Source organism: Babylonia areolata, chromosome 1, assembly GCF_041734735.1.
Source record: "Babylonia areolata isolate BAREFJ2019XMU chromosome 1, ASM4173473v1, whole genome shotgun sequence".
In the NCBI taxonomy this organism is placed as follows: domain Eukaryota; kingdom Metazoa; phylum Mollusca; class Gastropoda; order Neogastropoda; family Buccinidae; genus Babylonia; species Babylonia areolata.
Genome location: NC_134876.1, coordinates 71,484,138 through 71,497,252, shown reverse-complemented (window position 1 = coordinate 71,497,252; position 13,115 = coordinate 71,484,138). Strand labels below are relative to the sequence as shown.

At 40.2% G+C, this 13,115-nt stretch overlaps 1 protein-coding gene across 1 annotated transcript in view; it reads right to left on the bottom strand.

Moving 5' to 3' along the window:
• Positions 1-13,115, bottom strand: part of LOC143286845 (neurobeachin-like protein 1) — an 86,496-nt gene that overhangs the window by 39,011 nt on the left and 34,370 nt on the right. The window contains exons 26-31 of the mRNA XM_076594682.1: positions 12,876-13,029; positions 12,071-12,232; positions 10,352-10,511; positions 10,006-10,094; positions 8,683-9,405; positions 5,525-5,657 (exon numbers count right to left, since the gene is read on the bottom strand). Of these exons, the coding sequence (XP_076450797.1) occupies positions 5,525-5,657; positions 8,683-9,405; positions 10,006-10,094; positions 10,352-10,511; positions 12,071-12,232; positions 12,876-13,029 (1,421 nt within the window). The remainder of the gene's footprint in view (positions 1-5,524; positions 5,658-8,682; positions 9,406-10,005; positions 10,095-10,351; positions 10,512-12,070; positions 12,233-12,875; positions 13,030-13,115) is intronic.

Genomic DNA, 13,115 nt, shown 5'->3' with positions numbered 1-13,115 from the left:
CAACACACTACAGTCTGTCTCACTGCTGTGTGAGATCAAGAAACAATAACACACTACAGTCTGTCTCACTGCTGTGTGAGATCAAGAAACAACACAATACAGTACGTCTCACTGCCGTGCGAGATCAAGAAACAACACACTACAGTCTGTCTCACTGCTGTGTGAGATCAAGAAACAATAACACACTACTGTCTGTCTCACTGTTGTGTGAGATCAAGAAACAATAACACACTACAGTCTGTCTCACTGCCGTGTGAGATCAAGAAACAACACACTACAGTCTGTCTCACTGCTGTGTGAGATCAAGAAACAATAACACACTACAGTCTGTCTCACTGCTGTGTGAGATCAAGAAACAACACACTACAGTCTGTCTCACTGCCGTGTGAGATCAAGAAACAACACACTACAATCTGTCTCACTGCTGTGTGAGATCAAGAAACAACACACTACAGTATGTCTCACTGCTGTGTGAGATCAAGAAACAACACACTACAGTCTGTCTCACTGCTGTGTGAGATCAAGAAACAGTAACACACTACAGTCTGTCTCACTGCTGTGTGAGATCAAGAAACAGTAACATTCAGTTGTGTTTTATTGTCATTACGGCCAATTCTATCATCAAACCATATAACTTACTAACCATACACTTACAAACTCATTGCATTTATTAGATTCTACAGGACTAACCAGTACACTGGGCATCCGTGTATGTCATGTACCTGCCCGATCTAGTCACCACTCTCCCCTTAAAAAAAAAGAGAGCAAAAAATCAAAAAACAAACAAACAAAAAATCGCAGTCATGGGGTGGGGCAGCATGTATTAATCAACTCTGATGCCACGTTGAAACTGAAACTGGCTAGCTGCCGTAATCTATGCTTGAAACCGGCAAGAAGAGTTTTCAAAGTTGATGATTAATCTGTGCTGAAATCATTTATTTTGACCCTTTGACTTTACAAGGATTATTCAAAAGAGTTGTCATGATGTAGTACATACAAAGATTGCAGTATATTTTTACTTTTACAACTCTTCCACAGAATCATGAACACACCTGCACACAAAAAAAAACCCCACCTGTAAACTGAAGCAGAATGATTCCAATGACTAGGTGTAGACCAAATCTTCAACAACTTTAAAAAATAATCGATGAAAAAGAACGATGATGCACATGTCTTAACAGCTTAACATGCAAGTAATTCAAACCACTTCAGCGGTTAAGCATATAAAGCTTTATTAGTTTATATTAACAAAGGACTCTGAAAACTGTAATTTCACAAAGCCAAAACCATAAAAATAACAAAAGCAAGTAAGAATCAAAATGTTGAATATCATAATAAGAGAATCATATCACCTAAAAGAGTTATTAAGGCATTAGTAATCATATTATGACAAAGGTGAAAAGCAACAGTACTGGGCATTAAAAGCAAGGATCACATGAACACCAAAAATGCCTGGATGAAAATTGATGAAGAACAAATTAGACAAAGACAACAACAACAACAAAAAGAAAAGCGCATAATCAAATTATTCTGCTCTAAGCACTTTACAATACCATAGTTCCAATAAAAATACCATTCATCAAAAAAGACATACAGGTTGGTCCAACTAAGCGAGCAAACATAAACTACAAAAAAACATTGCATCAAATGTAGATACAAAGGACAACACATACAGATCCTGGCCAGACAATACAATACAATACAATACTTGCCCCAAAGATTGTGAAGATACTAGACAATTTCCTTGAATCAGCTGCACATGCAGTTATACCATAACACTGTAACAAGCTGATCAAAACAAGACGATGGAGGCACTTATTGGCAATGATAACGTTGCTCCTATGTGAGCTTCTTTATGTGAGCTTTTTTAAGTCATAACACTTCTGGGAAAGTCAATGAGTAAAGAGAATTTTAAAAAGAATCCACACCTGCCTAACTCATGGCTGGCTGACTGACAGATTCATTACTTTATTATAGCATATACACATGCCCATATTTACGCCTACTTATATGTGCCTGTTTTTTTTTTCTTCATAATTTGTATCATTACACAGGATAAAAAACAAAACATGCACAATACATTAACTCCCATCCAAGCGGTATACACTATTTCATATGTGTATATATATGTGTGTGTGTGTGTGTGTGTGTGTGTGTGTGTGATGCAGTATTCATGAATATACAGTTGATCATGCTGACACAAATACTGCTTTTAAATATACATGCACTGGAGAAATGTTGAAGTGACAAATCATCATAAATACCATCATGAATAAGACTGTAAAGAAAACATTAGGCAAAAAACAACAATATGTGTGTGTGTATGTAAATATGTAAATATATATATATATATATATATATATATATATATCATGAACATGTAACTTAAAGCAAATGACAATTTGCAGAATCAACCCATTTCTTTTTTTGTTCAAATATAAAACTTAATATATAACTTACAGCAAATGAGAATTTGCAGCATTAATATATTTCTTTCTTTGTTCAGATATACACCCATCCACCACACTATAAAACAAAACCAATATCTAACCTGCATCAAGTCTAAACACACACACATGCACAAAATGTTCCTCAAGAATATTTCATGATGCCACCTCAACCTCATGTACATTGAGCATATTCCGTGACATACAGCTCTGACAAATATTGTGCAATCAAGTCCTGAAAATAACTGAAAACAAACAGGTATATGGGAGATGTGACTATGACATAAGGGTTCATTTTACACAAGCTGCAATACTAATACAACTGAAGATTGGTCGAGTATCTCCACAGCCACGCCCAACACAACCAAAAGGAAACACAAACAAACAAACAAACAAACAAACAAAAAACACACACAAAAAACAAAATAAACCAGGCACGTTCCCTTTCCCCTGTAAAGCAGTCAGTGGTAGTGCTTACCAAAAGCAGAGGGGAAAATGGAGATGTGATCTAACAAACAAGACAATAGTGTGCAACAGGTGAAAAACACAAGCTGCAAAAGCACAGAGCAAAATAATGTGACAGAAATACAATCCAACAAAAGCTGTCTTTGAAAAAAATAATTAAAAATCTTAAGAAATACAGAGAAAAGTTTTAAAAAAAACAAACAACGATAACAAAACAGGAGACAGCAACAGTGACAAATAGGAATGATGAATTCTGCAAAAGATTAGTTTATTTCTTCACGAAGTCCTAGTTTTTCTGCTCAAGAACGAAAAACTTGAAAATGTTCCTCAGCATGAAATCAATGCCAACAAATGCAAAAAAAAAAAACCCCAAAAAACACACAAACATAATAATAAAACATTGCTAACCAAATGTTATCTTCAGTTCCAGGTATAAGACTCTCCTGTCCTTGTTTAGAAAAATGTAAACTTTTCATTACTGTTATAAATCACTTTGGTTTACTGGCACACTCCATCCAATCAACTCTTTGGGGCACCCATTGTCCATAAATTCACTATCAAATACACAATCCTGTCATATACTTGAAAAAGTTTTTGATTCTAATGGGAATGAATTCTAAACTAATATTTGAAGAAAAAATCCAATCAAATTTCCTTTTTCTAGTCATGCTGCACCTTCAAACAGGCACCCACTTGGAAATAACTGCCCTGATATTCCGCATCAGTTGTCTTTCAAAACATCCATTAAAACTTCTCTTTTCACTGCATGTATTTGCCAATGCACAGACACACTCATGTACAACCAGGTTGGCTATCCCAATGTAACAATCATGGCTCCAACTGTGGAAAATAAAAAATTCCTTAAATTCAAGGGGTCCAAGGATAAGTCAAAAGATTTTGAAAGTTACATTTGAAATGGTACAATCCAACACAAATCAGAGCCATTTATAGCACTTTACTGCCACTATCAAAAATCTGTAATCCGCACAGAACACCTTAATCTTCAATTCACAGGGATGAAAAAGGTGTTGATACATACCAGCACTTCTCAGTTTTCACCTTCACAGCTTCAGTAGTGTTTCACAGTAACAATATTCCAATATATTACTCTTAACTCAAAGCAAATAGACTTTTTCAGTTCAGTTGCTCTTGCAGTTGCCATTTGCTGAAATTTTGTTTTTCACTGAAATTTTGTTTTGGTGCTGAATGTCATTTTTACTTATCATCAAATTCGCTGAAAAGTCTGAGCCCTGAACAATATGTCTGAATTTGACAGAAGCATTAAAGAAACCTCCAACGATTTCCGACATATTTGCTTTGTACACTCAACTGACAAGGAAAAGAAATGTGAATTGAACTCTCCCAGTTCATATGATCAAGAATGAATACAGAAATCACAACAATACAGAAATCACAAAGTTTTGGAAATGTTATACTACACTGTGACACCAAGTACAGGCCATGTCTTTGCCACTGCTGCCATCACGTAAGCAGAATACAGTTTAAAAAAAAAAAGAAAAAAAGAGACACATCCATTAACACTCATAAAATCATAAGAAACAGCCATAAACTCTCATAAGAATAGTGCCAACACATTTTCTGTCTGAGGTCTTGGTGGAAAAAAAAAAAAAAAAAAAAAAAAAAGAGAGAGAGAGAGGAAAATTTCCTTTGAAATTAAAGGATTCATGATGAAAAAACAAAGGTAGTAGTTTGCAGAGGACAGGAACCAGACCCCTGCTGGAGTCTGTACTAGTGGCTCACGGCAAAGTATATGTACCGGTAGTTAAAAAATATCAGAAAGTGCCTACAATCACACTGCAAACCTGAGAAGGATCCATCTTTACCCTAACACCCTAAGATCCATTTTTTACCCAAATACCAGAATCCTAAGATCCATCCTTAGCCAAACACCTTAGATCCATCCTTACCCCAACACCTTAGATCCATCCTTAGCCAAACACCCTGAGATCCATTCTTAGCCAAACACCTTAGATCCATCCTAAGCCAAACACCCTGAGATCCATCCTTAGCCAAACACCTTAGATCCAACACCCTGAGATCCACCCTTAGCCAAACACCCTCAGATTCATCCTTACCCCAACACCCTGAGATTCATCCTTACCCCAACACCCTAAATCCATCCTTACCCCACCCCCATCCTCCACAATCTCCTTTCCTCCCAAGATCGAAGTGGACAAAACCTACATCAAATTTCTTGTTTACAGACAGACAATAAGCCTCAGTTCCGCCACACCAAACGGTGACCTCAGTTCCGTCACACCAGACGGTGACCTCAGTTCCGTCACACTAAAAGGTGACCTCAGTTCTGGCACATCAAACGGTGACCTCGGTTCCATTACACTAAAAGGTGACCTCAGTTCCATCACGCCAAACAGTGACCTCGGTTCCCTCACACTAAAAGGTGACCTCAGTTCCGTCACACCAAACGGTGACTTCAGTTCCATCACACCAAACGGTGACCTCGGTTCCGTCACACTGAAAGGTGACCTCAGTTCCATCACACCAAACGGTGACCTCAGTTCCGTCACACCAAATGGTGACCTCAGTTCCGTCACACCAAAATGTGTCGACACACACTGACAAGGACTCACCTGAGCTGCGGATGTCCTCCGTGCACGCCTGCAGCATCATGACCAGAAGCCGGCGCTTGAGGGCCAGTCTTGGGTGCACCAAGGTGTGGCTGCGACTCACTTTGTCCAGGCAGACAAACACCTGGCCTCGCTCCTGGTAAAGTGATTGATATTGAACTTGCTGAAGTACATGCAGTGAATGAGCATGTGACTGACATTTTGTGTTTCCGTGTGTGCGCATGAGTACATATGCATTTGCAAGTGTATGTGCAGAGTTGCAACATACTGGGCTAAGCATAAGCAGCCTCTAATTAATGAATAAACTCATTTGTTGTGCCAACTTGTTCAGAGATCAGATAAACTTTGAATTAGTCAATATTTTAATGCAAACACACACTCTCTCTCTCCCCATACACATATAAGCATACAAAACAGAGAGGCAAGGCCTTCAAGACCCACATGTGATACACTTAAAAAAAAAATCTAATCGTTAAAATGTGTTCTGTATTGGTTATTATAAAGCTTCGGGTTAAAAAAAAAAGAAAAAAAAAGTCCTAACCAGATTCGAACCCCGCGTGTTTGGGTGAGAAGAAAATGTCTTACCCATTACACTATCGTGGCTCCTTAACCCCTAGGCTGCCTGCATGACGAGATAACTCGTCATGGCAAGCATGTATGCTTCGCTGCCTGCATGACGAGATAACTCGTCATCGAAATATTCTGACTTTTCCCTGCTTTGCATTCAGTTCGTTGACAAAAATGCTGGTAGCTTTAGCTTGGGGAATCTTTCTGGATTCTATTCATAGCTAGAAACACCATCTGCGTCATAAGGCAGTCCTTTATTTGAACGTTTTGGTTGGGTTACTGGCCGCAGTCTTTGCCTGGCTCCTCTCCTCGCTCGCTCAACAAAATGTCGGACTGACTCCGTGCTCAAGACATGCGTTCGTGGCGAACTAAATCAACCAAGATTACTTTCTTCAGCTAATGCTCAGAAAGAATTGGAGCATAAATTCGAAGGAGAAGACAGTGGTGAACATTTATAGGACGATTTGATAGAAAATAAAGGGAGCAATCAAGAGAGTGGCCAAGATACAACTATCAGTGAGTGATGCAGGCTGTTCAACTCTAGCAGACGAATTTTTAGCAGGGCACCGTATGAGCTATTTTCTTGGCACTCAGCCAACGCGGTCTGATGAAGTGACCGTGTGAGAGGGGTGAAGAGGAGAGGGGTGGAGACTGAGGGGGCGTGGCCTCACATCCATATTATCACTTGCAGAAGTCACAATGCATCTATTTCTTTTTCAGTTTTTTTTATATTGTGGATGTTCTAGTATGATTTTGTGTGTGCAGATATCCATTTGTCCAGAAAATGATATTTTTGTGCAAATTACCAGACTAATGTTTGTAATGAACAAGTTGAAAATGTGACAAAAAACAAAACACTGATTTCAAAACAACAGCATGTCACTTAAAATGCATAAAATGGGAAAACATCATGTGTTTTGTATTCTTTATTCATTTCCCTTTCAGAAAATATATACTTTTATGGGTCTTTCTCCAATAACAAAGAGCACAGAATTTTTTGAAAATTTATACCCGTTTTTTGTGAAAAAACCCTGGCAAATAGATTTCACTTAAATCTTATTTTCCTGGCAGCGAAAGGGTTAACTGACGTTCTAAAATTTAATATTTGAACATACTTTTTTAAAGGGCGATAAATCAACTGCGGTATTCACAATGGGATCGCTGTTTAAATCACATTATTCTGGTGTATCTTGGGCATTTAAAAAATCTTTACGGGCAATAAAAAAAATTCTTTTTAAGTCCACGGTAAAGGAGATGTGGCTATTGCCGCAATCACACTGCAACATTTAGCCATTTTCTCTAGATCTAGATAGATGTACAAGTTTAGTTACACCCGCCAGGAATGTAGTATGACACGGTCGATTCAATTTCTCTTTTATGTTCATTCTAGTTTTATAGTTTTAAAGTTGATATGAAAATTGAGTATTTTGTTAAACTAATAACATGTAGAGCCAAGTACAAGTACTTCTAAACACCGTATGATGTGAAAAGGACTTCATTTTGAGAAAAGTCAAGACTGGAATTTTTTTCGTTTCATCGTGATCAATTCAAAGGTATTAACTCGCATGGTTTACAATTTTTAACTGTGAATTCCGACTGATTCTGTGGATATTTTTATGGCAGTTTGGGGCATAATCCAGTAAGTGATGAGGCGTTCACAAATCTTTCTTTGAATAAATATTTAACGGTCTCCTTCTCCAACTTTCCATCACATGTTATCGTGTAATGTCCATTGAATATAGGATTGAACGGGCAGGTCAACAACTTGAAACAAAATGGTGTCGTTCACGTTCGTGAAGAATATGAGCACACGCTTTGAATGTGTATAAATATGTGTACGCAACTGATTTTTACCCATGATCTTCAGGGCTCAGCCAATAGATCTGTAAAGTCCACTCGTCGTATTGATTTAAGTATTTTCCGAAAAAGACCACTTGAGCGAATGAACATAGTGAAAGCCCTGTACACTGAGAGTAAAACACACAAGCTTTTTATGTATTGAGTATAATTTCAAAATGTAATGTTTAAGATAAGAAAGATCAGTTTAAAGCAAATTAAGCCCCCTAGCATTAATTACTATCTGCACCAAAACGTTTGCAAAATAAATAAAACTTCCATGCTTAGCAAAAGAAGTTCCTGTTTGAATAAAAAATGATAATAATGATTGCTCTTGTTGTTGTGTCAGAATACCAGATCAAATTGCCAAGTTTAGAGAATACAAAAAATATAAATATAACAGTAAATGCAGTTTGCATATAATTTGGCTTCTTTTTAAAAATTTTTTGTGCCCATCCCAGAGGTGCAATATTGTTTTAAACAAGATGACTGGAAAGAACTGAATTTGTCCTATTTTTATGCCTAATTTGGTGTCAACTGACAAAGTATTTGCAGAGAAAATGTCAATGTTAAAGTTTACCATGGACACACACACACACACACACACACAACCGAAGACCAGGTTAAAACATAGACACTTTGTTTACACAAGTGAGTCAAAAAAACAACAACAAAACACACACACACACACACACATGCATAAGCATACAAGCACAAATGAACACACTTGAATACAGCTGTTCTCAACATCAGCTGACCTTCCATATAGCCTTGTCTGACCCGTCCAGGCCTTTCCACATGATGGAGATGAGGCACACCACAATGTTCTGGCAGTGCTCCTCGATCTGTTCCACAGCATCCGTGGAGCAGCCCAACATATCCCACACATGCTGCATGCTGTCACTGTGCGTCACCCCAGACGACCTCCGCGAGTCAAGGTCTGACAGTCCCATGATGTCACTGGCACTGTCGCTCATCGGCAGGGCGCTGTCTGTGGGGCTCTGTGCCGGGGGGATGGAGCTGTGTCTCTGCAGCGCCACCCTCTGGCCTAGGGCGCTCAGATCCTCAGCGCTGGCACTGGAGCTCCGACTCATGGAGTGGGAGCGATCCTCCTCCGAGCCGTTGAGGTCCTCCAACTCCTGCACATGCACGAACATGGGGGAGGAGGGGGAGTGGAGGGTGGAGGGCTCCAGCAAACTGTCCTCAGAGGCTGTGATGGTCAGCCGGTTGGGCCTTTTGGGCGTGGACGTGTTCAGGGGAACACCACTCTCAGACGCACCTGCCTCTGCCTCTGCCTCTTCAGTCAAACTTTCTGAGATCCTCGGCAAAGAGATTGAGGTACGTACAGGGGTCGGGTGGGAGGCAGTGCCGTCATCTTCATCAGAAATAAGAAGACGTACCAGTGTGTCTTGCCAGGCCAGTTGCTTGGCAAAGCTTTTGGCTGCTGTGTCTTTCTCCTTGGAGGCCAGTATGGACATCAGCTGGTAAGAACACAAAGATATGGTGGCATAAATGTGACATAGGTCTGCAATGCTTATCATATACATAAATTTCAGTCAGTCATTTAAATGTAACCTTTCAACAGGCTTGTTTAGATACAATTGTTAATCAATTATCTAAAAATATACTTTCTGCAAAACTTATTATGCTTATAAATGTCAGTCAGTCAAGCTCATTATACATATAAATGTTAGTAAGTCATATAAGTATAACAGTTAAAAACTTTTATGGTTACCAAAGAAAAAGATTGTTAAAGATGGCAGATCATTCACAAACACATTTTTCATCTCAAAGCAAGCCAGTGAATAAAACTAACAAAAAAAAAAACAGGTGAAGTAGATTGTGGTGGCTTTCAGGTGAGACAATGACAGGTACAGGTGACAGTGACTGTGGTGGCTTTCAGGTGAGACAATGACAGGCACAGGTGACAGTGACTGTGGTGGCTTTCAGGTGAGACAATGACAGGCACAGGTGACAGTGACTGCGGTGGCTTTCAGGTGAGACAATGACAGGTACTGGTGACAGTGACTGCAGTGCCTTTCAGGTGAGACAATTACTGAGACAGAGTGGGTATGGCGTACCTGTCTGCTGGCCTCTAGCTTGATGTCCAGGCCACAGTTGTGGATGAGAGACAGCACAGCAAGAATGGAGTTGTAGCTCTGGACCGTGTCTGTACACATATACATAACACATACTCATAAACATAGCATATACACACACATACAACAAACACACATACATATACACACACATCACACACTTTTGTTTTCATATTCTTGTCCTTTTGACTAAGAGATCATTTATTCTGATTTGACAGGACTCACCCCAAGCAATGAAGTGAAGGGGGATAATGCTCATGTGTTTATTACAAATACTGCACGAGCAAGACAATGTGATGATAAGAAAACAGCAAGACAGTTGACTGACCCACATAGGAGACCTGCTCCACAAAGCGGCGGATCATAGGAGCGGAGATGGCATAGCCGGCCATCATGGTGACCAGCCCCCAGTGACCCATGTCCCCCAGCCGCAGACGGTGCTTGCTTTTGTCGTACACCCGGTCCGTCTTCAGCAACACCCACAGCACCTGCTCACCAAACAGCTCCAGTCCGTCAGTTTCCGCGAGGTGTGAAAGCATGCGGACTGATCCGTATATGCTACACAATATCTACTTATGCCACAAGGGAAAAGAAGAAAACAGGAAACTGTGACATCATTGTCACAAATTTTTAGTCATTCATCTTTACCTTATGCATCATACTTACAAGATGATATGTGTTCCTAACATGTCATTGTCTCTGTGTATCACACCTATAAGAACATTTATCTTCATAATGTAGTGCTTGCGATTTATAAATTATCTATTCATTTATTTATTCATTTTTTGCTTGAGCCGTCATCTGCACCATTTCAGTGGCATTACTCCCATTCTGCTTATTCTGCGTCCCCTTTACACAGCCACAACAGGGTTCGTCTGTCACTGTCCTGACATTGGCAGTCCACAACAATCATCAATGTTAGGTCCCCAGAAGGCCACAAACCAGAGGAGACCCTGCACTGCTGCTGAGTCACTTTGGTGGTCTTCAGTAATGCCTATGCTGATTTAACATATCAAAGACACCACCTACTAAGCCCCCTACTGTCAACTGACTTAGTCGCAGAGCCAGAGTGGATTGTCCAAACGTCCCTCCAACGACAGTCTCTCCTGAACCCGCTAACACTGAAGACCTTGACAGGACTCACCCAAAGCACAGAATTGGAGGAGTATTGAAAATGAGGTTACCATGAGAGCAAGGCATGAAAGGCCACATAATTTGGGACTTTTTGTTATACTGATCATGAAGAGGAGGAGGATGACAATGATGATGATGCTGCTGCTATGGGGTTCCATGAAGTTTGGGACTATGTGACAAGGGTGTACTCTACACTTCCAGTCAGAATAATATCCTAGCGCTAACCAGGCCCTAGAGATACATACACTGGCAGTGCTGGTCAGGAAATTTGAGCAACACAACCACAGACTCATTTGTGGAGTGAATGATACTTGACTGTGTGGTCCCAGTCTTCCCATTTAAGCCCATAGCACACTCAACTCTGAGTAGGAGCCAGCCACAGGCTGAAAAACCCACCTCCACTGGGAATTGAACCTGTGTCCTCCAAGCCCTTTGTCCATGATGCTAACCACTTCGCCAAGGCAGCTGATGTGCTTACAATCTGTTTTCACCAATAATTCATTGGCTAAAAAGTTAATCCACAGTCTGTATCTAATTTTTTGCTGACCTTGCCTTTTTCAATAATGCTTAAAACTTTGTTCATATGAAGAATGAGTTCAAATTAAAAACCAGTGGCTACAGTGAGCATAAAGTGAACAACAGACATATACTCTATCAAAGATGTATGAATAAGCAAATCCTGTACCTAGTTAACAACAGTCCTGTAGCACAACCAGTTGGGTGGGACCAGAAAACAGTACAGACCTGTTGACTAGCATCAGCTGAGGATAGTTCATTAAGCTCAAAAAGTGAAAGATCTGCTGATGAACATATAATCAAGGATAGTTACAAGTGTGAACAGCTCAGATACATTTAAAGAAATACAGATAACCAATAAAAAGTTGTCTAGAAAGGAAAAAAAAATCATTGTCACCTTGACAATTTTCTCATAGAAGATGATGGGGTAGTTCTTGTAGGTGAGCAGTTTGTACAGCATCTCGGCTTGCTCCGGCTCGAAGAGCAGTGCGATAAGGTTGTCGTGCTTCCGTCCATGGTTGTCCAGCATAGCCAGCAGAAGGTCCAGACATTCCAGTATCTGATGCAAACAGGTGGGCAGAGCCACACAGTGTATTGTTCCATATCACGACAAAGGTGGGCACAGCCACACAGTGTATTGTTCCATATCACGACACAGGTGGGCACAGCCACACAATATATTGTTCCACATCACTACACACAGGTGGGCACAGCCACACAATGTATTGTTCCATATCACAACACAGGTGGGCACAGCCACACAATGTATTGTTTTACATCACTACACACAGGTGGGCACAGCAACACAATGTATTGTTCCACAACACTACACACAGGTGGGCACAGCCCCACAATGTACTGTTCCAATGATTATGGAACAGTAATGCATAAACTGAGTGACAAGATAAATGCACACCCCTGGCAGGCCCACAGCCCATGAAGAAATCACACATAAATCATAGCAAGAACATGCTGTTAATCTGGTGGATTTGGCAGATTATTGCAATTGAAAGCTTACTGGACTTTCCAACCAGTTTAACAAAAGCTTTGTGAACTATTTTTCCTTTAAAACATGTTCCCATTCTGTCTTGCTTTTTATTCTCTCACACACACATGCAAACACAAACGTGCATGCACACAGGTACACACACACACACACACACACACACACACATAAATGCACTCACACACACAGCACTCACCAACTCCTGCTGCTTGACCACAACCAGAAATCCAACAATCTGATTCAGTTCTTCAGCACGAATGTCACGGACGATGTAATACTTGATGAGGTTGAAGAGCGACACACGTATTGTCTTGCTGTCTTCCTCAGACAGACCACTCTCCTCACTGGTCCTGAAAGACAGACAATCACTGTCCTAGCCAAGCGTGGCACTGCTCGTGAGGAAACCACACACATCAACTAAGCAAGAATATCCCAA